Source organism: Macadamia integrifolia, chromosome 6 (genome assembly GCF_013358625.1).
Source record: "Macadamia integrifolia cultivar HAES 741 chromosome 6, SCU_Mint_v3, whole genome shotgun sequence".
Classification (NCBI taxonomy): Eukaryota; Viridiplantae; Streptophyta; class Magnoliopsida; order Proteales; family Proteaceae; genus Macadamia; species Macadamia integrifolia.
In genome coordinates, this window is record NC_056562.1 from 13548521 (window position 1) to 13570783 (window position 22263).

The 22263-nt window shown below is 36.5% G+C and overlaps 2 protein-coding genes and 1 long non-coding RNA gene across 3 annotated transcripts in view; all 3 read left to right on the forward strand.

Moving 5' to 3' along the window:
- Window positions 1-1980: 1980 nt before the first annotated feature.
- The window catches only part of LOC122082074 (F-box/FBD/LRR-repeat protein At1g13570-like), a 20632-nt gene continuing 349 nt past the window's right edge, over window positions 1981-22263 (forward strand). The window contains exons 1-4 of the mRNA XM_042649568.1: window positions 1981-6058; window positions 21032-21719; window positions 21805-21960; window positions 22040-22257. Coding sequence (XP_042505502.1) covers window positions 5937-6058; window positions 21032-21719; window positions 21805-21960; window positions 22040-22257 — 1184 coding nt within the window. The 5' untranslated portion in view covers window positions 1981-5936. The remainder of the gene's footprint in view (window positions 6059-21031; window positions 21720-21804; window positions 21961-22039; window positions 22258-22263) is intronic.
- On the forward strand, window positions 6052-7619 carry LOC122082430 (F-box/FBD/LRR-repeat protein At1g13570-like). The gene is made up of 3 exons (XM_042649988.1): window positions 6052-6746; window positions 6832-6987; window positions 7067-7619. Exons 1-3 carry the CDS (start codon window positions 6369-6371, stop codon window positions 7352-7354), a joined length of 822 nt encoding a protein of 273 aa, XP_042505922.1. The 5' UTR covers window positions 6052-6368; the 3' UTR covers window positions 7355-7619.
- On the forward strand, window positions 7638-12230 carry LOC122082431. The gene is made up of 3 exons (XR_006141314.1): window positions 7638-9644; window positions 9850-9942; window positions 11983-12230. It is a non-coding gene; the product is annotated as an uncharacterized LOC122082431 (long non-coding RNA).

The following is a 22263-nucleotide window of genomic DNA, read 5'->3' on the forward strand; positions in this document are numbered from 1 at the left end:
TCACCATCTCTGTCGATTGGAAGCCGAAAGTCACTTCCAAGATCCATATTTCATCATAGCTAGAGGAGGGGTGACAAAATTAAGTGTCTACAGAATGCCCCTCTTTGGTCGAGGCCTGTACCAATAGCCAAAGGGCAAAGAAAAGAGTGACCACATTTTGTCACCCGGAGCATATATTGCCATCATCTTGCTCAGTTATAATGGAGTTGAAAAAATGCAACAGATAATATTTCTAAAGTCTTAGGACTTTGTCTGGGCTGCCAATTGGGGGAAAGGAATTCGTTGCTCTTCTAATCCTGCAAAAAAATGTTAGCACTTTGATCTTGATTCTTCCTTAGCTGGGCCTCGCATGTGCCAGTTCAGGGAATATGGTCTCCAGGCTGGGTCTTTCGAGCAAATCTGGACTATCTGGGACCGATGGTTATTAGAGAGGAATTCGTTGCTCTTTCAATCTTGCCACAAGTAAAAAATGTTTAATGCTTGGATCTTCTTTAGCCGGGCTTCACATGTGTCAGTTCAGGGATTTGGTCCATGAGATCGAGCCACTCAAATCCGACTCAAAGAAAAAAGGGCTCCTGGGGCTAGATTAACAACATTGGGCCACTTGGGGTCGGATAAATGTGATTAGGCCGCCTAGGGCTGGGTAAATTATGTCTCCTCTTGATTTTTCCTTGATTCTTGATTTTTGGTTTAGAATCTAATTCTTGATGCTGATTTGGAATCTTAAAAATTAATTTTTTTTTGGGAGAACGGAATTTTTTTTTTTTTTTTTTTTTTTTTTTTTGTAAAATGGGTCCCCTCCCTTATTCATTCTTCATTATAACTTTTCTGAGTGAAGTGAGTTCCTGGAACCCTCTGGTTTTTCTTGAAATTTCTCCTTTTGTTCTTAGTGTTATCATTTTGCTCTTGGAGTTCTTGAAGATATTCATTTTGTTCTTGAAGGAGGAGCTATTTGGAGAATTTGACATTCTTGGGGGTTTTTGTGTAATTTGGGAAACTTTTTGGGGCTTCTTATAATTTTTGAAAATATGGCTGAAAAGAGGAAGAGGAAGACTCTGGGAGAGGTTTAGCTCAAGAGTTGCAACAGTCTTTCCCACTGGGAGGAGAGCTATACCGGTATTCTAGGCAAACCCTTCACAATAGCCGGAATCACATTTGTAACTCCATATGAGGTTCCTGGGTAAGTCTTTACATTTCATTCATTATTTTGATCAACTTTTATTCTTGTTTTGTATTGTTTTTGCTTTTTACTGCTTCTTTTAATTAATTAATTATTTATTATTTCCATTAGCATGAGGGGAAGGAGCCGCCTACCTTGGCCTCCTATGGTCATCCGAACATGGTTCAGTCTTGGCATAGGGTCCCTCACAGGGTGAAGGAGATGATTGATGATACCTATCTGTGCCGGCTAGCCCTTGTAGAGACCCAGAAGTTTAATCCGGCATTGGTGGGGGCCCTCGTAGAGCGGTGGTGGCCGAGTACTCACACTTTCCACCTTTTTGTTGGCGAGGTTACCATTACGCCTATGTGCTTTTATGTCTTGATAGGCATTCCATCTGGGGGTAGAACCATGACCCTACCCGTAGGATTCCCGACTGCTAGGGAGTTCGTAGATCTGATCGGTATCACCATTAAAGCTGGCCAGACGTGCATCCGCTTAGGGGAGATTAGTGCCCAATGAGGGAGGGGGGAAACACAATTGAAGCAAGCCAAAAGCATGGTTATGAGGTCATCGGGTCGGGCTCCTTTCCCGAGCATTTATCGCTCAAGTCTTGTCTATAACTATTTGGGCGATTGACACATGTTCAAACAATAATCCTATGGTTCTTTGTGCAGCATTTCTATTCTGATGGATACAAACGTAACCGTTAGATCACCACTTAAACACCTATCGGTCGCCAAGTAACTATGGGCAGGCGTAGGCAACAGAGGAGCCGCATCCGATGAAACTCCCTGTTTTTGACAATGATGAACCTTAACTCATTCTCTCTTCCTTCAACTATAGTACCATACCAGTTTCTTACCCCCGCTCTCTCTCTCTCTCTCCATGTCAAAGGCAAAAGGGTGCCATGACCAGACACTCACATCCTCAGGGTTTAAAACCAAGAGAGAACGGATAGAAAGGCGGAAGGTACCTGTAGTGACCTATTGGGCTGGGTTCCTGGGGCTCTCTGAAAGCCTGAACGAGAGAAGTAGTAGCAATCGAGTGCTTCTGCATTGCGATTCCTCAAACAAGTAGCAGAACCTTCAAGACCGGACTGATCACAGGTTGAAGCCGAAACCAGACTGAATTTCAGGTTCCGATCTGCTGAGAAGGACGCAGGAATCCCCATCTCCGATCTCAGAGTGACCAGTTGCAACCATTAATCACTTTTCCAATGAGAATAAGGTGGCACTGCTTTGATTTAAGGTTGTGGTTCCCTTCAAGCCCTGAAACGATATCACAAAATTTTAGTACACGATAAAAGTTATGGTATCACCTATGAAAAACACATACAAATTTGGATGGGAAGGAATCCTAGATATTTTTTAAGGCATTCTTTCCCATCCAAATTTGTATGTGTTTTCAGGACTGATAATATAACTTACTTTTTAGTATTACTAAAATTTTGTGAGATGACTTCAGGGACTTGAAGAGAACCATGTTCAGATCCAAGCAGTGCCATCTTATTCTCATTACGTTTTCTCCAATGTTTTCCGCTATCTCAATATGTTAATCTCATTTTTCTTTCATGGTTGGAGAAAAGTTTTATTCCCATGGCTTGATGGGGTTTTATTACCATGGCTTGATGGGGAAACCAAAATACTGTTCATGCTGAACAAGTTTCTTCTTTCTACTTCTTTCTTTTTGCTTTATTATTATTATTATTATTATTATTGGATATTCTATTACTGCTATTGTTTTGGTCTTCATCTGGACGCTTGCATAAGATCAGATAGTTGGTTCTCCTTAAATCCTTCTGGGCCTGATTGTACTGCTTTTTTTATCTATTCATATCTGTCTCTAGAACTGTTCTGAAGTTGCTCTTTTTTATCGCTCTATCTCTTGCTGGAAAACACAGTATTCAATTTATTTTATTTATTTTTTTAAATTTCAGTTTTTGTTTGATGTCCTCATAAGATGTGAAAAACAGTTCTTTAGTCATCAGAGTAGCCTCCTGCTGGTGGTTTCCCAAGAAATTATTAGCACTAGATACCATCGGTATCATCTGAATGTTAAGTAAAATCTTAAGTAAGCCTCGAGTTAATTGGGTCAACTTTGTAAGAGTTAGAGAAAGTTTTCTTCGTAATCTATTTCCAAAAAGGTTAGAGTTTTGTTTCTATTTGCCAAAAAAGAGAAAAGAAAAAAATATTGTCTGAAACCATGATATGAACCACTAATCCAGAGCCAAATAGGGATCAGGGCAATTTGTGAAAGTTGACTAGTGGATTTTATTTCCCCTCTCAGGTTCCTTTCTTTGTTTTGACTATATTCACTCATCAATTAGAAAAATAGCAATGTTTGTTATGATCATGTACCTAAATTTGGCTGCATGATTTTAATAGGAGTGGTTATTCTAAAAAAGTTGCTCCCATATTAATATTTTCCATTTAGGCTCGAATTCATATTCCAGGAAATTTCGGTCACTGCCTACATTAATATTCACATCCTGATAGTAGTCTAAGATTATGTCCATCGAGGTTTAGGGTTATATAATGATAAGAAACTAAACTCCAATTGGTTCTTAAAAATATGGCAGTGGCTTGAGATGGTATGCTAACACCAAAATCCAAATACATTAGGTAGGATGAACTGTCATTAGTCAGAGGCTCTGAAAAGGATGGGACATGGATCACTGAAGAAAAAAGTATATGCTTTAACATATGATAAAGCCATGGGCACAATGGAATGGCAGCCGAGTGTTTCATGTAGGCAACCCGAGATGGTTATGACCATGCTTGAATGTTACTGGCTACTGGCCGCAGCCAATGCTAATGATCATATTGGTTTAACAAATAACAACAATTATTTCAGCTGTTAGCCTTCTACAAGTATCATCCCGAGATTTAAAGAACTCAATGAGTAGGAATTACATATTAAAAGCCCTCCAACCTTCAAATATGGAAAAATAAATAAACATATCTAACACTACTTTAACCACAATTAGGGCCCCTAATGTAGTACTGATTTACAGAGTAAAACAATACCAAGACAGGATTGAAGACAGTAGCTAACACGGGGAATTAATAAACAGCAATCAGAGGGAGGATATTATGGTAATGTCCAGACCAAATTAGGTTCAGAAATTATGTCAAATAGTCTCAATCGATCTCCGAAAACAGAACTGAGGTCTAGACACAAAACAGGAAACAAAACAGTAGTTTTCAAAGGACAGAAACAGTAGTAGTCGATTCAGGTTCTGAGAAGGGAAGTGTAAAATTGGTATTTTGCAAATATGTCAAGATCCAGCCGTCAGAAAGAGTCCAAAATTTTCCAAACTAGGATTCTTGAAGGTCTGGTGAAATTTTGAATGCAATCGGATGGCTGAATAACTTAATCCGAAAAAATCTTGGATCCAACCTTATAGAAGATCTGAACAAATCAAAAGATTACTTGAAGAACAGTGCTTACTTGACAGAAGCTGGAACAAGAGAACGAAAGATGATAAAAGGAGGAGGAATGATGCCCGTGTAGCATTCCCCAAGCCCACACACAACCTTTGTTTTCAGGGGGGCAGGGGCATCTTTTCTCAACCCATGAAAACAGGGGCTGTGGACAGCATTCTTTCTCCCAAAATAAAAATAAAAAATTCTTCTAGAAGTGGTATGCAATTAATGAGTTTTTGAAGCCCAAAGTTACCAAAATCAATCCCCAAAATTCCTCATCAGACCCAAAAACCATACATACCAAAATCAGCACTTCATTCGGTAGAAAGAGCCATACTGCTCAAATTTGTTCGGCCACTGCCATCATCGATTCAGCACAAAACTTCTGTGTAGACGATCTTTAGTAACTGCTAGTCTCACTTCTACTGCAAGTCTTCTTTTCCTAGATTTTATACAAAATAAAGTAAGTCATTACAAGTTATTCTAGTGTATATTGCGGGGAAAGTGCAGCATTCTGTCCTCAAATTTCAACTCTTTTCGTCACTGGCACTCGTAAGGGTTCCTTCCATTCCTTTTCTTCTCCTTTTTAGTTCATTTCCCTTATTTTTTTCTCGTTCTTTGTACATTGAGGTCACAAGTTGTTTTAGTTGTGGGGTTATTATGTATTTGATAAAGTAAGATAGTATTGAAGAGTTTGTTGAAGTCCTGAATCAATGAAGTGGCAATCGGTCCAACAAACGGGTTGAGTGTAAGAATTTGTTTGAAGAAGCTCAATTGTTGAGGAAACAGGGCAAGCCGACAAGCATAAGAAAGTAGTGGAGAGAGACGGGATCATTTTCTGTCTGTTGAAACCCTAGATATTGGAATCAGGAAGTAGCAAAGATCTCCATAAGTCTGTAAATATTTTTTTATTCAATAAACTTGGGAATCTTGCTAACGGAGGTTAGCTTCATTGATTTTTTGCTTTTACTGATCCAATTCTGATTCCAATTCCAATTCCAATTCCTTAAACCATTATGACTGGCTCCATATTCAGATTTTGGGTTCCAATATGATTGTTGCCTTGTTGGAGTCCTGTGAGAAAAGAGAAAGCTTTAAGTTTCATGCTTTATGGAAGGTTTTAAGTCCCATGCTTTAGGGATCTGAGATACTTTTAGCCATTTTCTTGTATCTTATGTGTCTTACTGTTCCTCTTTGCTAATATAAGAATTTTTATTATTACTTGCAATAGCTGTTTTGTTGCTAGGAGCAGGAGCTCTCCTTGGTTTGCTATAGTCTTTTATCATATCAAAATTCTGTTTTTTCAATAACAAAGTATTTACCAAACCATTAACCATTGCAGGACGGAAATGGCTTCTTGTTCAACTATAGACATCTTGAGTGATCTACCAGAAAATATACTAGAAAACATCTTTTCTCATTTGTCAATGAGAGACGTGGTGAGAACCAGTGTTCTATCAACTAAGAGGAGATACAAATGCATGTCAGTTCCAGATCTCATATTCCATGATGATTGTATACCAGTTTCTGTTGGTTCACTTGGTCATGATAAACTTGTGCAAATTGTTAATCATGTTCTCCTACTTCATAGAGGTCCAGTTTTAACATTTCAGATCTCTAGTTCACAGTTAAAAACCTGTTCAGATATAGACAGCTGGATTCTTTACCTCTCATTATATTCTGTCAATTTTATCAAAGATATTTAACTTCTGATTTCTGAATCCGAGCGTCATAATGTCCATCCATGTTTATTCTCCTTTAAAAAACTGGTTCATCTAATAATGGCTGGTTGCATAATCATACTTCCTGTGATGTTCAGAGGCTTTAGCTGTCTCACAACTCTGGCTTTTAAACATGTTACACTCTCTAATGCGGCATTCGAATGTTTGGTTTCTACCTGCCCTCAACTAGAAGGGTTGGCATTGATTGATATTGATGGTCCCACTCGTATCGAACTTAGCAATCTGAAACTCAAGTACTTTTGGATCTATAGAAAATTCATTTCTATATACCTCAAAGAGTTAAGGTTTTTAGTTTATGCAAGCCATTTTGCAACAACAGCGGTTCATCCTGACCAACAAAGAACTTGCAATTTTAGCAACATTCTTGGCTCTCAACCAGGTATTCAAAAGCTTGTCATGGGAGGCTGGTATCTACAGGTAACAGAATCTTGTGATTTTCATATTTACTCAGCAATTGGTTCGCAATTATTTTATGTTTACTTATGTTTGCGTCCTATTATAGTCTTTAGCCATTGGTGCTATGCCTCGGAGGCTTCCTTCTACTTATGATCATTTGAAGAGCAAATGCTTTGCCCTGAACATAGAGGATATGAAAGATATTTTAGTTGCTATTTGGTTACTTAAAAGCTCCCCTAATTTGCAAAAGCTTGAAATCCATGTAAGTTACATTTTATCACCCTTCCTTTTCTTTTTTTCCTTCTTATGATTGTTTGTTCTGAAATTGTTTAATACTCCAGCTCTGGTGCTTTAAGAGAGATGCGATAGTTCCTATCTTGGATCAACAAATAGCAAAGGATCAGTTGGAGTGTACATTCAACAAACTTTGTGTTGTGAATATGTCTAGACTCCTTGGCATGAAAATGGAATTGGAATTCATTAAATTTTTCCTTGCCAATTCACCATTGCTTGAAACAATGAACATCATTCCTGCAATAAATGGCATTGACAAAGGATTGTTGTTGAAAGAGTTGCTTCGATTGAAAAGAGCTTCACCACAAGCAGAAATTTGTGTACTTGAACCCTAAGACTTAATAGAAGTGATCCAAGTTGATGACCGCTACAGCCTCATTCAACCCTGCCCTTCTTTTTCCCTTTTGTTCTGGTTAAATGTATCTTAGTGGTAGATGTGTCACAGGTCAAATGCACATGTTAAAGAGCATTCATGTTGGCTACTGAAACTAGTGACAAAAACTTGATTTTTTCTTTGTTCTATGGGATCTTAATGATTTGGTGATAACATTCATGTTGCTTATTGAAACTAGTAATCATGGCCTGTGATTTTCTTTGGCAGTCTCTCTCCACCCACCCCCCCCCCCAAAAAAAAAAAAGGCTGGTTATGTTTGCCAGAAAAATTGGAGTTGCTTCCGTGAACATTCCAATTGATTAATGTTCAACCTTCAGGCATTGTGGACTGTCATAGAGTATGACACTCTTGCCATCTCAGTCAAAGAGGTAAGCTATTTTAGAAGGAAGTTTTCTTGGATGTTGTGCAGTGTGTATAGAAGAAGAAAAATAACAGAAATTTCAGCATTGCCTAGGAGGATTTCATATCGGTGCTGGAAGCAATGTTAGATAAATAAGCTTAGTGGCCGAACACTTCCAAGGGCATTTCAGGGAATGTTATATACGGTAAATGCAGCAATGGCAACCATTCAAGTGGTTGTGAGGAAATGGATGTAACCTCCTCTAGAAAGATATGGATTCTGCTCTTCTGTCCAATCAGGGGAGGCTAGAATAGGAGGCATATTATCAGAAGCTTTGCAACCAAGTTATGTCATGCCATGCAGGTCCAATGGGGGTAGTATACTCAATAGAAGCGTAACTTAGAGCAAGGATTACAGAATGAAATTGCTCAAAAGAATTCAGAATCACTTTTTTTGGTGTATGATCATGGGGTGGTGGCAAAAGTGAATGGATGAGGAAGCAAGAGTTGTCATGTTGTCAAATTAAAGGTTTTTTTTTACTCTATTTCGTCGTTTTCAAATTAAGTTCTTGAACTGTTGGATGAGATCTCCTCGATTGAATGAGGAAGGAATAGTTTGATTCTCCCATCCCTCTTCTATCCATTGATTCTCCTTCTTGTCCCATATTCAGTTTTATATTTTCTGTGCATACTTGAGTCTACCTGAGACCTGCTGAAATATTCCTTGAGGCCCTCCATTGGCTGCTGTGCTGCTGATCTAAGACACTCAAACATGGGTTGCGGGACTGCTGTTTTGAAGATTAAATTTTCTTGGCAGCAAGTTGAGATCCCAGATCTTCGTACTTGTTGATCATTTAAGGCCCAGCTTCTGGGAATCGGTTGGCCTCCCTAGGGGCCCCACTCGACCAATAGTTCAGGCCTTCAAGTGGCTTGGTTATCGAGATATTTAAAATCTCCATATTTTGACCTAAATTCAAGAAATGTGGTAATCTGTCCAGGATTTTAGTCCGATATTTTAGGGTTGGTTTTTTATTTCCTCTTCTTCTGGCTTTTTTCTGTCATCGGTTTCTTCGAAGCCTTATGTCGAGAGAGGCCCTTTCTGGATTTTCAAGTTGAGACAAGTGTATAAACATCATACAATAAAGAAAATGTTCCACAATGTCGTGAGTCTTGGTTGGACATGCATAATGTGAACTTTATTTTCTCCCATCTAACCTCCACTCTCCCTTCTCCCTCCGCCATCAGTTTTTTCCATCCCTTCCATTCTCTGACTCTCTCTTTCCATCACTTACATTCTCTGACTCTGGTTTTGGAGAATTATTATGTCGAAAAGAATTTTTTTTTTTTTCTTAATCAAGTTTTGACGATTCAACTAAACGGTGAAGCCTTAATCGAGCTTTGAGGCAACGATAGCCCCAATTTTTTTATTATTTAATCTCTTTTGTTTTTTCTTTTGTTGTATGATGTCAAGAGTGACTACATAGAATTTAAGGTTACAGACAAATTAAATGATTAGGCTCTTCAAGGTTACAGACTTGGGTATTGTTCTTAAATGATTAATTGGTTAAATGAACCTGTGTGTTTTGCCCTTTCATTTGATGTCAACTATGTCTAGGTACAAAGTAATAAGACATTGAATTGTGAATGTTAAGCATGATCTTTTTTCTTAACCATATTTTCTATAATTAGATACTTTATATTCTTTTTCTTTCATTTGCTTGTGAACTTGTCATTAAAGAAGGCCTCATCCTTGCCTATATTCTTGCTCATGAGTTCCTTCCTAAGACCATTCTTCTTCTTTTGACAGGGTAGTGACTGAAAGCAACTTTTGAACTCTGAGGCTGGTATCTCTGTAGCTTATTCAATCTCTTTGTAACTCTTTGGAAGGACATGTAAGAGAACTACTACAGGGTTATGTATGAAAACTGCAATGGTTTCTTTCTTCTTGTTCCTTCTTTTTCTCTTTTTCTTCATTTTTCTGGTATTTATATCCTCCCAATTTCCATAGCCCTTCTTCCCCTTAATGTTGCTGATTTAACAAAAAGAAAAGGCTATCTGATTATACCTTCTGTTTTATCTAATCAAAATCTTGTATAGGTGGGAAGGATCTGGATTCTAGAGCACAAACTTCACAATTGTTGGTTGTTTGATGCTCGTTTGAAATTAAAGCCGGTGTGCTATATTATTTAAGTAAGCATGACCTTTTATTTATTTATTTATTATTATTATTATTATTTTATTTTATTTTATTTATTTATTTATTTGGGTTGCATTAGTCTTGGTTCTCCTAATTCTAGAGTTCCATCTTTTTTGCTCGATGGATTCCAAAGAATTTACAATTCCTGTATAAGCATCCTCAATTATCATTTGTCAAATTAAAAAGTTTGTTTCATTTACATCTTTCATTGTGAGGTCTATAAGTTTTACCTATCTTAAAACATGCTGATCAATTATGCCAAGAATATGAAATGCATGATTTGTTAAATGATTTATGATTAACTGGCTAAACGTACTTGTATGTTTTGCCCTTCCATTTGATGTCAACTATGTGTCTCAAGTACAAATTTTGTAATACATTGAATTGTGATTTCCGAGCATGATCTTTATTTAAACCAAATTCTTTAATTAGCTACTTTATATTCTTTTCTTTTAATTGCTTGTGAGCTTGTCATTCAAGAAGGCATCATCCTCACTATATCCTGCTCATGGGTTCCTTCCTAAGAACATTCTTTCTCTTTACTCAGGTCATTGATTGCAAGCACCTCTTGAAGCATGAGGCTGTTATTTCTATAGTTTGTTCAATCCCCTTGTAACTTATGTGGTCAGCATGGCTGAACAACATGAGTATACACATCTGGTATGTGGAGACATTCAGCTCATGCTTATGGCCTTCACAAAGGTTGATTTCAGATCAGCTATGCCCATGTTTGTCGGCAAGACATTCTACGTCCAATATGGGTTCCTAGATAAAATGCTTAGAACTTTTCACATAGCCATAAGCTCAGCTAACAGATTGTTTGTGGGTGGAGCATCTCCTTGTCTACCTCACACACCCATAATCACAACTGTCTGTGTCGTAGACTTTCTTGACTCCTTTTCATCAGAATTTATTTTTTTAATATCGACTTTTGGTCTCAATAACATATACTGTGTTATATCTACTTTTGCCATGCAATCTTATATCACAAAACGTGGAACAATTTCGTGCACATTGGTTCATGATGGTATATCTATTGAATCAGATGATGCAACTGTCCTTTTTATTTTTCCTTGAATTAATGTCTAGCTTCTGCGTCTGATCAAAGAGAGGAGTTGATCATAGACATTACTTTTATTGTTTTGATTTTTTGTGATATAATTTGACAGAAAAATTTACTTAAATATCAAGCCCAAAAGAAATTATCATTCAGAATTATAGCGATATTGTATGATTGCAAGATCAGCTGTTTGAAATGTTCAATGGCAAATAACATCCTCCAATTACAGAAAAATAATAATAATAATAATAATAATAATAATAATAATAAAATATATATATATATATCTATAGGTAACTTGCAAAAAAACCTCGTACTTAATATGATCACCACCAAATGTGATATATGTGCTAAAAAATTGTGATATGCTCTTTCCAATTATGGATATCTTCATACTTTCCCCATGTCCCATGTCATTATCATTTGTTCAGTGTGTTTTCCTAGCTATTACTTGTTCATTTTCTATATTTCTTCCTTCTTGTGAAAACTTTAGAGATCTTAAGATAATGAATTCACAAAGAGTTCAGTGTGAGGAGGGAATCAAAGAGTAAGGGGTTTTTTATATCAGAGGGAGAATTTAAGCTGCAGAGTAGAGAATTAGAGATAAGGGTTTGAAGTGAAGGTGAAACCATGAAATCAAGATAGAGAATCGTTGGATCTCTCTAATCTGCTCTCATTTCTCTAGGTTACTGAGACTTTGTTCATGGAGAGAGGTCATTACAGAATTAAATGAAATGTCCTTGTAGGTATTAGTTGCTCATTATAGTTGTTATTCCTGATTCTAGAGTGTTACAGATTTCTGTTCTTCGGTTAGAGGAATGAAGACAATGCATGTGGAGTTGAAGATATCGTTCCACAATGGGATAAAACTATTCTAAGTGTTCTTAGTTCCTAAGTTAATCTTCTTTTGAAATATTAAATATTATTTCTTTTACATTGCAACAAACTTATGGTTTTTGAACTATTTAAACAGGACTACTTGCCAAGGCTTGCGAGACATTCAAACCCTTTTGGACCAGGGTCGTGTTAAATTATTTATGCTATTATGTACTGGTATGAAGTTGAAACAGATAAATGTTGACAACATCAATGCTTGCTGTCTCATGCAATTGTAATCTCTTTTGTCATCTTCACCTTCACCTTCATCTATGTAATTGCAGATGTATACTTATTTGGAACTCCTAAGAGCTGTGTAAAGTGATATATTACTCTGATTCTCAATCTGTGCATGTAGTACTGTTTTGGTTCCCTTATTTTTCCTGTTTCCTTTTTATTCGAGGGAAGAGAAAAATAGGAGGCTAGGAAGGTCCAACAATAACAGAGGTACATAGGCAAACCCCAAGCATATGAAATAAGGAGAAAGTTTAGATCCTAAACTATCTTAGAATTTCCGTGTGATCGTCTTCAAATATTGGACTGTTCCTCTCCATCCAAAAGAAATGTTTAATAATCATTACGCCACATGATTGTGTAAACTACTTAATTTTTTTAACTATATTTAGTAACGATATATTTTACATGTAATTTTTATTTTATATATTATTATACCAAAGGGTTTTGGATGCACAAAAAAAAAATAATAATAATAAAATAAAATAAAAATTACAACCAAATATGGAATGATTTGAAGTTAATGTCACATGGGTAATGGTTATATTTCAAGTACAGAAAATCACTTCCGCTCCCTTTAATTCCCCTTACAACCAAACATAGCCTTAAGTGCAAATACACTGTTCCTCTCCATCGAAAAGAAATGTTTATAATCATTACGTGACATGATTGTATAAACTACTTAATTTTTTTAATCACATATTTAGTAATGATATATTTTACATGTAATTTTTATTTTACATATTATATTTATTTTACATATTATAGCAAATGGTTTTAGATGCAAAATAAAGTAAACTTTTATAACTAAATATGGAATGATTTGAAGTTAATGCTAATGTCACATGGGTAACGATTATGTATATTTCTTTTTCAAGTATGAAAAATCACTTCCCTTCCCTTTAATTCCTCTTACAACCGAACATAGACTTAAGTGCAAATAAACCGACCGTCTATTGTGCGCAAGCGTGCTAGAGCTTTTTCCTAAGACTCGAAATGGTGATTTGACTTCTAATTAGATGGAATGATGTTCACCTTGTGCCTTGATCGCTCCAAGGACTTTGTAAATTAAAATAGAAGGAAAAATAAATTATAAAACTAACCATCAGTTCAACAATAAAATGGATAGCCCTTCTCATACCGCAGTATTTTGATTCCACCACTAAAGGCAGTGATATATAACTACTGCTAAGAATATAATGAGCGACAGTTCTTTCCCTACAATTGAAAGTTCGAGGTTTTTCACTGCAGTTGTACCTTTCTCAGTATAAGTCCTTTAAAAAAATTTATGGGCAACAATTATCTATTCAAACGTTATATATAACATGGAATAAAGAACGTTACCTGTTTGCGTGTATCTACGCCTAGACACAGGACGGCACAAAAAGATTGCGCTGCCTCTACGCCGAACATACCTCCACAAGGCCTCCCATTGGTCTGAACGCTGATACTTTAGTCATGCAAGTAGGTAACATTCTCTTACCCATATAACATTTAGTGGTAAATTTTGAAAGTGCCGCTAAACCTATATAGTTTTCAGTTGATAGTAATAATTTATGACCACGACTAAATGGACTACTATGTGAGAGAGAGAAAAATCTGGATGATGGAGTACGTGAGAAAGAAAGCAACAACAATTTATAATAAAAAAGAACAAGCCTCCTACATCCACTCCGAGGAGATACACGCAGTTCTTGTCTTTTCATTAACACTATAGTGCTTTACCATAGTAATAAAACCTTTACAAATTGTAGTTTTTTATATTGCTTATAATTCTCTTCACACAATGCAACAACACTATGTAAGAAAGAAATTAAATAGCCTCTAAGAAGAAGACAACAAAAAAAAAAAAAAAAAAAGGAATTCCAATACAAACTTTTGGCATTGAGTATAAAAATTGGTTTATTCCAGGTGGAGTGGGTCAGGACCGATTCGAATCATTCACCAATCTGATTCATGATTTTTAAAACCGTTGATAAGGCTGTTTTGAAATTGTTTATTAAAATAATTGAAATATTTTAATGAATAAAAAATCGCTAATTTTTTTAAATAAAATTCTCTCTTTTTTATGTTTTTGCAAAGGCTTCATTGTTTTGAGAGAGAGAGGAGGGAGGCGGGGGAGAGGTATGTGGGCAAGAGAAGAGGGAAGGACGAGTGAGGCGGGAGAGAGGTGGTGGGGCAAAATTTGCTAAATACAGAAAAACACGTGTTTAATTTGGCATCCCTTAATAAACGTGTATTTTTTCATATCCGATATTTTATATGTAATATATATATATATATATATATGTATCAATTAAACAATATTCAAATATATATTTACTAAAAAAAAAATACATTCGAATATGATAAAAATGCATGTTACTAACTACGGCTGCAACCCAGGTAACAATTAAATTTTATTCCTATTTCAGTCTTTTAGATATATAGATTTCAGTTTTTCATAAATTAGATGAGAAAATCATATGAACACCCAAATTTTAGTTTAGGACTACATCAAATTGAAATAGAAATGGTACCATGACAGCGACGTTAACATTTTTTTTTTTTTTATTCCAAAGGAAAAAAAATTAAGATTAAAGAGGAAGAGTAATAACAATGTTTTAAGGATTACAAACAAGCATAGATGATTTGTTGATCAAAGTTTGGTGGGCTAACTTGGCCAAAAGAACACCACCTGAGACAAGAAGACAAGTTTTGTGAAATATTATAGACATCCAAAAATAAAGTTGCTATGCTCAAAGGCCATGAGGTGGCTGTTGGGTCAAAAAGTAAGTGTTGTAAATCGTCAGAGTTGCTCCAAACTTCCTTGATGTTCCACCCCTTCAGCTTAGCCTACTACAGACTCTATGTGCCTTCAACAAAATTTCCTATCATCAAGTAGTCGGATACAAGTGAGAGACATTTTCTTTTAAATAAGAAATAACTTGCCCAACGACACATATTAAGACAAGGGTTTGAAACAATGGCACAAATCATGATGATAAAAGTTGAGTTTGGTGTATTAAACAGCAAAGGTTCAGTTGTGAAATACCTGCTGTAGAAGCAGATCCTGACTTTTAGGTTGGATAGCGCATTTTTATTTTGGATGAATAAGGTTGGGTAGCATTAATCCACCACAGGACAAGAGAAATTTATTTATAAGGATTTGGTTTTTGTTTTTTGAAAATTATGTTATTCTTATAAGACCTTATAAAATAATGAAAGTGGAAAAAAAATTATTCAAAGTATTTCTAGGGATAGATTTAGAATTAAAAAAGTACATAATTAAATTTTGGAAAGATGACGCAGTCAGAGAAAAGCTGTATGTAGAACCAAAGGGCTGGCTGCTCAAATAATTTTGGTGAATTCGCAAGAGAAAATGATATGCCACAAAGATTCAGGTTGGTTGTGATACAAACAAAAAGTGGGATCGACATGTATCCATTTTCTCAATAAATCCTTCATGGGAATGCCTCCGTGGAAAGTCTCAAAGAAGATCTTAAATTTTAGATGTATATGTTTCCAAAAGAATCTCCAAGATCTTAAATTTGGATTTACATAGAGTTTCCAAAAGTACAGCCATCAATGTGAGTGAAGAGATAAGCATGTAAACCTATTGGAGAATCTAATTTGGTTAGCAACCATACTAGAATTCAAAATTTTAGTAGCAATTTAGTTGTTCGGACTCCTGTTTTTTAAAGGTGGCACCACCAGTTACCAGATTGAGAGCTTAAGGGAATTTTTAAGATATCAATTAATAGAAATAATGGGAGAAAAGATAGAAAAATACTGGTATTCCAAGAGTTCCCATTAAGCACATCATTAACTTTATAGGAAGAAAAGGGGTGTGGGGGATGGATTTGTAAAGTAGCAAGAGAACAGTGGGTATTCGGGATCCATGGGTCATTCCAGAAGTCAGTACTGCAACTATTACCTATTTTACATCTCAGCATCATAAAGAGAGTAGGGAAAATACTTACAATGCTATTTGACGATACATATCCATTTTTCTTCATTGTTGAAGGATGAAAAACGGAATTATTGGGGATGTATTTAGATGTAAGCACCTTGACCCACAAAGAATCAACCTAAAAAAGCACTCTCCCCTAGAAAAAACTCTACATCCAAGTTTCAAGAGGAGAGCTCAATTCTAAGCTTCAGAGTTCCTAAGACCCAATCCCCCAACAAATTTAGGAGTGCAAATCTTGTGCCATCCTATTAAATAAAATTTTTTGTTCATTTTAACAATCCCCATTCCAAAATCTCAACTAGATAGAATCTAATCTTTTGCAATTAATCTTAGGAAATAAAAAACAAGACGTAAAATAGGATAGGATAGAGAAAAGGACATATTGTAAGAGCACCATTCTTCCTGCAAAAGAGAGGAGGTTAGCTTTTCAAGAAGAAAGTTTTTTCCCCAACTGAGACATTATATGCTAGAATCTGTTACATTTAGCCCTTGTCGGAAAAAGATTGGTTCCTACATAGGTGGAATTTTTACCAATTTATTTGATTTCAATCAATTTGTAAATATTGGAATTGCAAGAGGCAGACACATTAGAGCTAAAGGCAATGCCACTTTTATGCAGATTGATAGTTAGTCCTGAAGAATCAGAAAAAAAAATTTCAAAATACATTTGATAGTAGAAATATCCTTAGTGGTAGCTCCGCAGAAGATAAATTTGTCATCAGCAAAAAATCAAATGAGTAATCTCGGGGGTGGTTCGAGCCACCTTAATACCCTTGAAAAGATTAAGGTCTCTTTAGGCGTTTAAGAGAGGAGAAAGTCCTTCCATGGCTACAATAAAGACGAATGGCTGAGAGGACATCCTTATCTAATTCTGCGAGTGGGTTCAAAGAAATTATAGGCAATGCCTCTAAGTTTGATGGAGAAAAAGGAGGAGTTCATAATACAACTGATCATATCCCCCCATCTATATCCAAAACCAAGGAAATAAAAAAATTCCTCTCAAGAAACCCCATATCAAGTTTAATGGCAACAAAACCGATCTTACCTTTAATCCTCTTTAGGTGATGGAAGATCTATTGGGCAATGATAATGTTGACAGAAATCTATCTCCCAGGAACAAAAGCTGATTGAAAAGGAGAAATCAGTTGATAAAGAACAAAATTGACTCTCTAGGTCAAAATTTTTGTGATAATTTTATAGGAGACATTGGACATACTTATGGATTTCAAATCTTCCACAAAGGCGGAGTTCTCTTTTTTTTGGAAAATATTTTTTGGAACCAGGCATATTAAGTTATGATTCGTGCCCCAGGGAGAGAATATCTATAAAAAAGGTGGTAACAAAGTTGTGGACACCCCGTTGAAAAATGTCCCAAAACGATGGAAAAAGAAAGTTTGGAAGTCATCAGCTCTTGGAGCTTTATAAGCGCCAATAGAGTACACAGATTGCTGTATTTATTTGAAAGAGAGGATGCCATGAAATAGGGAGAGCTCAGATTGAGTTAAAAGAGGGTGAAAAAGACATTCAATCAACGAAGGGTCAAGGGGGTTGGAAGTAGTGAAGATGGTGGAGAGGTGAGAGGCAAAAGTAAAGGCAATAACACTAGGTTTAGACATGGTGTCACCCTCCCTAGATAAAATTGAGTCAATCCTTCTCTTCTGATAATTGGAATATGTAATGGTATGGTAAAAATTGGTATTTCTAGCAGCCTCAGAGATGTAGAGGTGTCTTGATTTCTTATACCATAATAATTCTTTAGCATCCGATACCCATTTAATCTTATTGGAGAGAGGAATTTCATCACAAGGAGGGGAGAGTTGATTCTCAAGATTCAGATGAGATTGGAGAAGAGATCTTTTAAGTATGTTACTGTTCCCAAAGGTATTGACATTCTATTTGGAGAGGGATCTACTAAAACTAGCAAGTTTGGAGATAAGGTTCTCATCAGAGAGTAGTTGATAGCTTTTATAGCAGGACACAAACAGCGTGAGTAGCCCACGCATCTTGAAAATGAAAAAGTTTTTTGGGTCTTGGCTGATGGAGCAAGTTGTATAAGAAGATAGGGTTATGGTCAAAGCTGATGGATGAGATTTTGGATATGGAAGTAGAGGAAAATAAGGTAAGGGAATAGGGAGTAGCAAAACATTTGTCTAGGGCTTCCTTAATAAGGTTAGGCAGCTTCTGTTTGTTCTACCAAGTGAAATGGTTATCAAGGAGTTTAATCTCTTCAAAGTTACTGGTAGAGATCAAGGAATCCAAGAGAAGGGAAGAGGGGTCGTGTTTAAAGGGGGAGCCTCCAAAAGTTATCATCAGTTTTAAGTATTTCATTAAAATCCCCCAAACAAAGAAAGGGAAGAGAGAGAAAGGAGAAAAAAGAAAGAAGATTTTCCTAGCATTGAGATCGGAGGTGTGTTGTGGGAGATGCATAAACACGGATTAAGATCCACTTATTATTCCCAGACAAAATTTCAATGGCAATAAAACTAGAATTAAAAGCAAACATGAAGAAGGAAATCTGGTTGGAAACGAGAATCCAAAGACCTCCTTTCAAACCCCTAGAGCCCTCACTATTAGAAAACTTAGACCTGTTAAAATCTTTGAAAAAAAGAAGGGAAGGGTGATCCTTTACAAAAAAAAGGAATAGCGATACCTTATTTTAGTCTCGTAAAGGAAAATAATATTAGGCAATAAACGTCTACAGTGAGAGACCAAACAATTTTTTGTCAGTTTACCATGGAGACCACACAAATTCCAATGAAAGATTTTTAAAGATCCAGCCATCATGGAAGTACATAAGAAATAGAAAGAAACAAGCGCATCAATGAGGTAAAAGAGCTAATAAGGATAAACAGAGGTAAATATAGAGAAAATGCCACAAAAAGAAATAAACCATAAGAAGACAGTCACAAGCACACGTCAAGAGATCAAATAGAAATAGATAGTACCAACAACAGCAGTTACAATGCGAACAACAAAGGATAAAAACAACAGAAAGTATAGATAAAACTAAATTATAGGCAGCAGAATAATACCTAAGAATAAAGCAACGATGTAGATTACGAATTCATGATTGAACCAAGCTAAGCATAAACCAAAATGCATACAGAAGAAAACATACCTGTATATAGAGAAAGATGAAAAGGGGAAAGATACAGCTACCTGGTCCGGATTTGTCTGTTCTTCCCACCCTCTGTGGATCACCTCATCCTCAACTACAATAAGATGGGAACTGGTAGCGCTATGAGGCTAATCTCCGACTGATCTTCCCTCTCTTGTAGAAAAGATTCAACTTACTTCAACAGAGTAGCATGGTTTTTGGACTTAGCAACAGTCTTAGAGAGTAAGGAAATAAAACCCTTAACAATTTATTCCTCAGGAGATACGACTCTCTTTCTCTTCGAAGGGAGAAGAGAAGGGTTGGAAGTGCTGGAATTGGTAGTTGGATGCACGACATTAGACGAGAGGTGAGAGGTAGAGCCTGCAGGAAAAGTTTCAGGACCACAAATAAAAAGTATTGGTGAATTGTAACATTTTTAGCCCTTTGAAAGAGGATGTGATTAATATCCTTGGTCACAGGAGGCGCTTCCATGGGTTCAGGGGGAGGGGGGCCTGGCAGTTGTACAGTTAACAGCTTCAGTAGCAGCAAAAGGAAAAATGGAGTATCCACGTACTAAGTATCTGTGATGGATCTAAGACCAGGAATGCCAAAAAACAAATCAAAGAGGAGAGAGGGAAAAGTGGAAGTGGCGTTCTCAAGGGGTTTGGGGTCCAAGGGTGGGATATGGAGGGACCAAAAGGTATCGTCAAGAGAAATGGGAGAGATAGGGATAGTATGCCCCTTAGAGACCAGCAAGGGTTCCAAAGCACAAGGTGCCCTAGAGATGGGGCAACCTCCAAAGGTAGGCAAAAGGGGGTCAGGGGTAGGGGGAGAAGAAGAGGTGGGGAGAGAATGTGACTTGCAGCCACAAGAGGAGATAGGGGAATGGTGAGCGAGGCAAAGTAGGAGAAATATTTGGAGAGGTGGGGGCTAGGATTGAGACTACCTAGGGTAAGTTCACCAACAGAGAGACAACAGTGGCTTGACTATATTGACTCCCAGGTAGAGGAGACGGTTTAGGTACCCTCTTCAGAGCAGGGTAGGATTGGACGGAATGAGTGATCTTGCCGTAGTTGAGGCATAAAGCAAAAAGTTCATGCTAGAACTTGATAGACTTAGGTTCCATTTGGTATCATTCTAAAAAAACGTTTCTGAAGTTTTTTCATTCTATTGGAACAAAAAAACAGAATCTTCTGTTTGATGCACTTATGGTCCGTTTCTATTTTTTTGGAATAAAAAGTGAAAAAAAAAAAATTGAAAAAACGAGATTGGACGGAACTCCAAAACTTCCCAGTTTCGTTCCATTTTACAAAAAAAAAAATCCCGATAAAAATCTGAAATTTTGAAACACCATTTTTTTCGTTTAAAAACTGCGTTTTAATACAGAAACTGAAATTTTCGTTTTTTACACGAAACGGCGTTTCTGGAATAAGAACGATACCAAACGGACCCTTACTCATGCAATGGTCTACGGATCCTAAAGGAGAGGCAAATCAGACAACTTTTCCTGAATGAGATCTTCACATGGGCCGTCCTAGAGGGGAGACCAAGAGAGTTATGGTTAAGGTCTAGATCAAGAACCCGTCCGACACAAGAGACAATGACTTTGAGATTCGAGGTTGAAGCAGTCCAAGGGGATATTAGAAACATGCATTCATTGGGAGGACGAACTCAAGTTCATTAGCAGAGTTTTCATTATCCAATTCGAATAAACCAAGTTGAAGGAGATTGTTTGCAAACCACCAAGGAGCCAAAGATATGAACTTATTTCTGTTATCTTCAGAATAAAACTTGACAAAGAAAAACCCCTTGTCCAAACATGAGATAAAAATAGCCCCCATTGAAGACCACAAATAAGAGGAGATACAAATGCATTTCAGTTCCACATCTCATATTCCATGATGATTGTATACCAGTTTCTGTTGGTTCACTTGGTCATGATAAACTTGTGCAAATTGTTAATCATGTTCTCCTACTTCATAGAGGTCCAGTTCTAACGTTTCAGATCTCTAGTTCACTGTTAAAAACCTGTTCAGATATAGACAGCTGGATTCTTTACCTCTCATTATATTCTGTCAATTTTATCAGAGATTTTAAACTTCTGATTTCTGAATCCGAGCGTCATAATGTCCATCCATGTTTATTCTCCTTTAAAAAACTGGTTCATCTAATAATGGCTGGTTGCATAATCATACTTCCTGTGATGTTCAGAGGCTTTAGCTGTCTCACAACTCTGGCTTTTAAACATGTTACACTCTCTAATGCGGCATTCGAATGTTTGGTTTCTACCTGCCCTCAACTAGAAGGGTTGGCATTGATTGATATTGATGGTCCTACTCGTATCGAACTTAGCAATCTGAAACTCAAGTACTTTTGGATCTATGGAAAATTCATTTCTATATACCTCAAAGAGTTAAGGTTTTTAGTTTATGCAAGCCATTTTGCAACAACAGCGGTTCATCCTGACCAACGAAGAACTTGCAATTTTAGCAACATTCTTGGCTCTCTACCAGGTATTCAAAAGCTTGTCATGGGAGGCTGGTATCTACAGGTAATAGAATCTTGTGATTTTCATATTTACTCAGCAATTGGTTCGCAATTATTTTATGTTTACTTATGTTTGCGTCCTATTATAGTCTTTAGCCATTGGTGATATGCCTCGGAGGCTTCCTTCTACTTATGATCATTTGAAGAGCAAATGCTTTGCCCTGAACATAGAGGATATGAAAGATATTTTAGTTGCTATTTGGTTACTTAAAAGCTCCCCTAATTTGCAAAAGCTTGAAATCCATGTAAGTTACATTTTATCACCCTTCCTTTTCTTTTTTACCTTCTTACGATTGTTTGTTCTGAAATTGTTTAATACTCCAGCTCTGGTGCTTTAAGAGAGATGCGATAGTTCCTATCTTGGATCAACAAATAGCAAAGGATCAGTTGGAGTGTACATTCAACAAACTTCGTGTTGTGAATATGTCTAGACTCCTTGGCATGAAAATGGAATTGGAATTCATTAAATTTTTCCTTGCCAATTCACCATTGCTTGAAACAATGAACATCATTCCTGCAATAAATGGCATTGACAAAGGATTGTTGTT

Coding starts and splice junctions, on each gene's coding strand:
- LOC122082430 (XM_042649988.1), top strand. CDS start 6,369: ATGGCTGGTTGCATAATCATACTTCCTGTGATGTTCAGAGGCTTTAGC. Junction 6,747..6,831: donor TGGGAGGCTGGTATCTACAG/GTAACAGAATCT, acceptor GTCCTATTATAG/TCTTTAGCCATTGGTGCTAT. Junction 6,988..7,066: donor TGCAAAAGCTTGAAATCCAT/GTAAGTTACATT, acceptor TTAATACTCCAG/CTCTGGTGCTTTAAGAGAGA.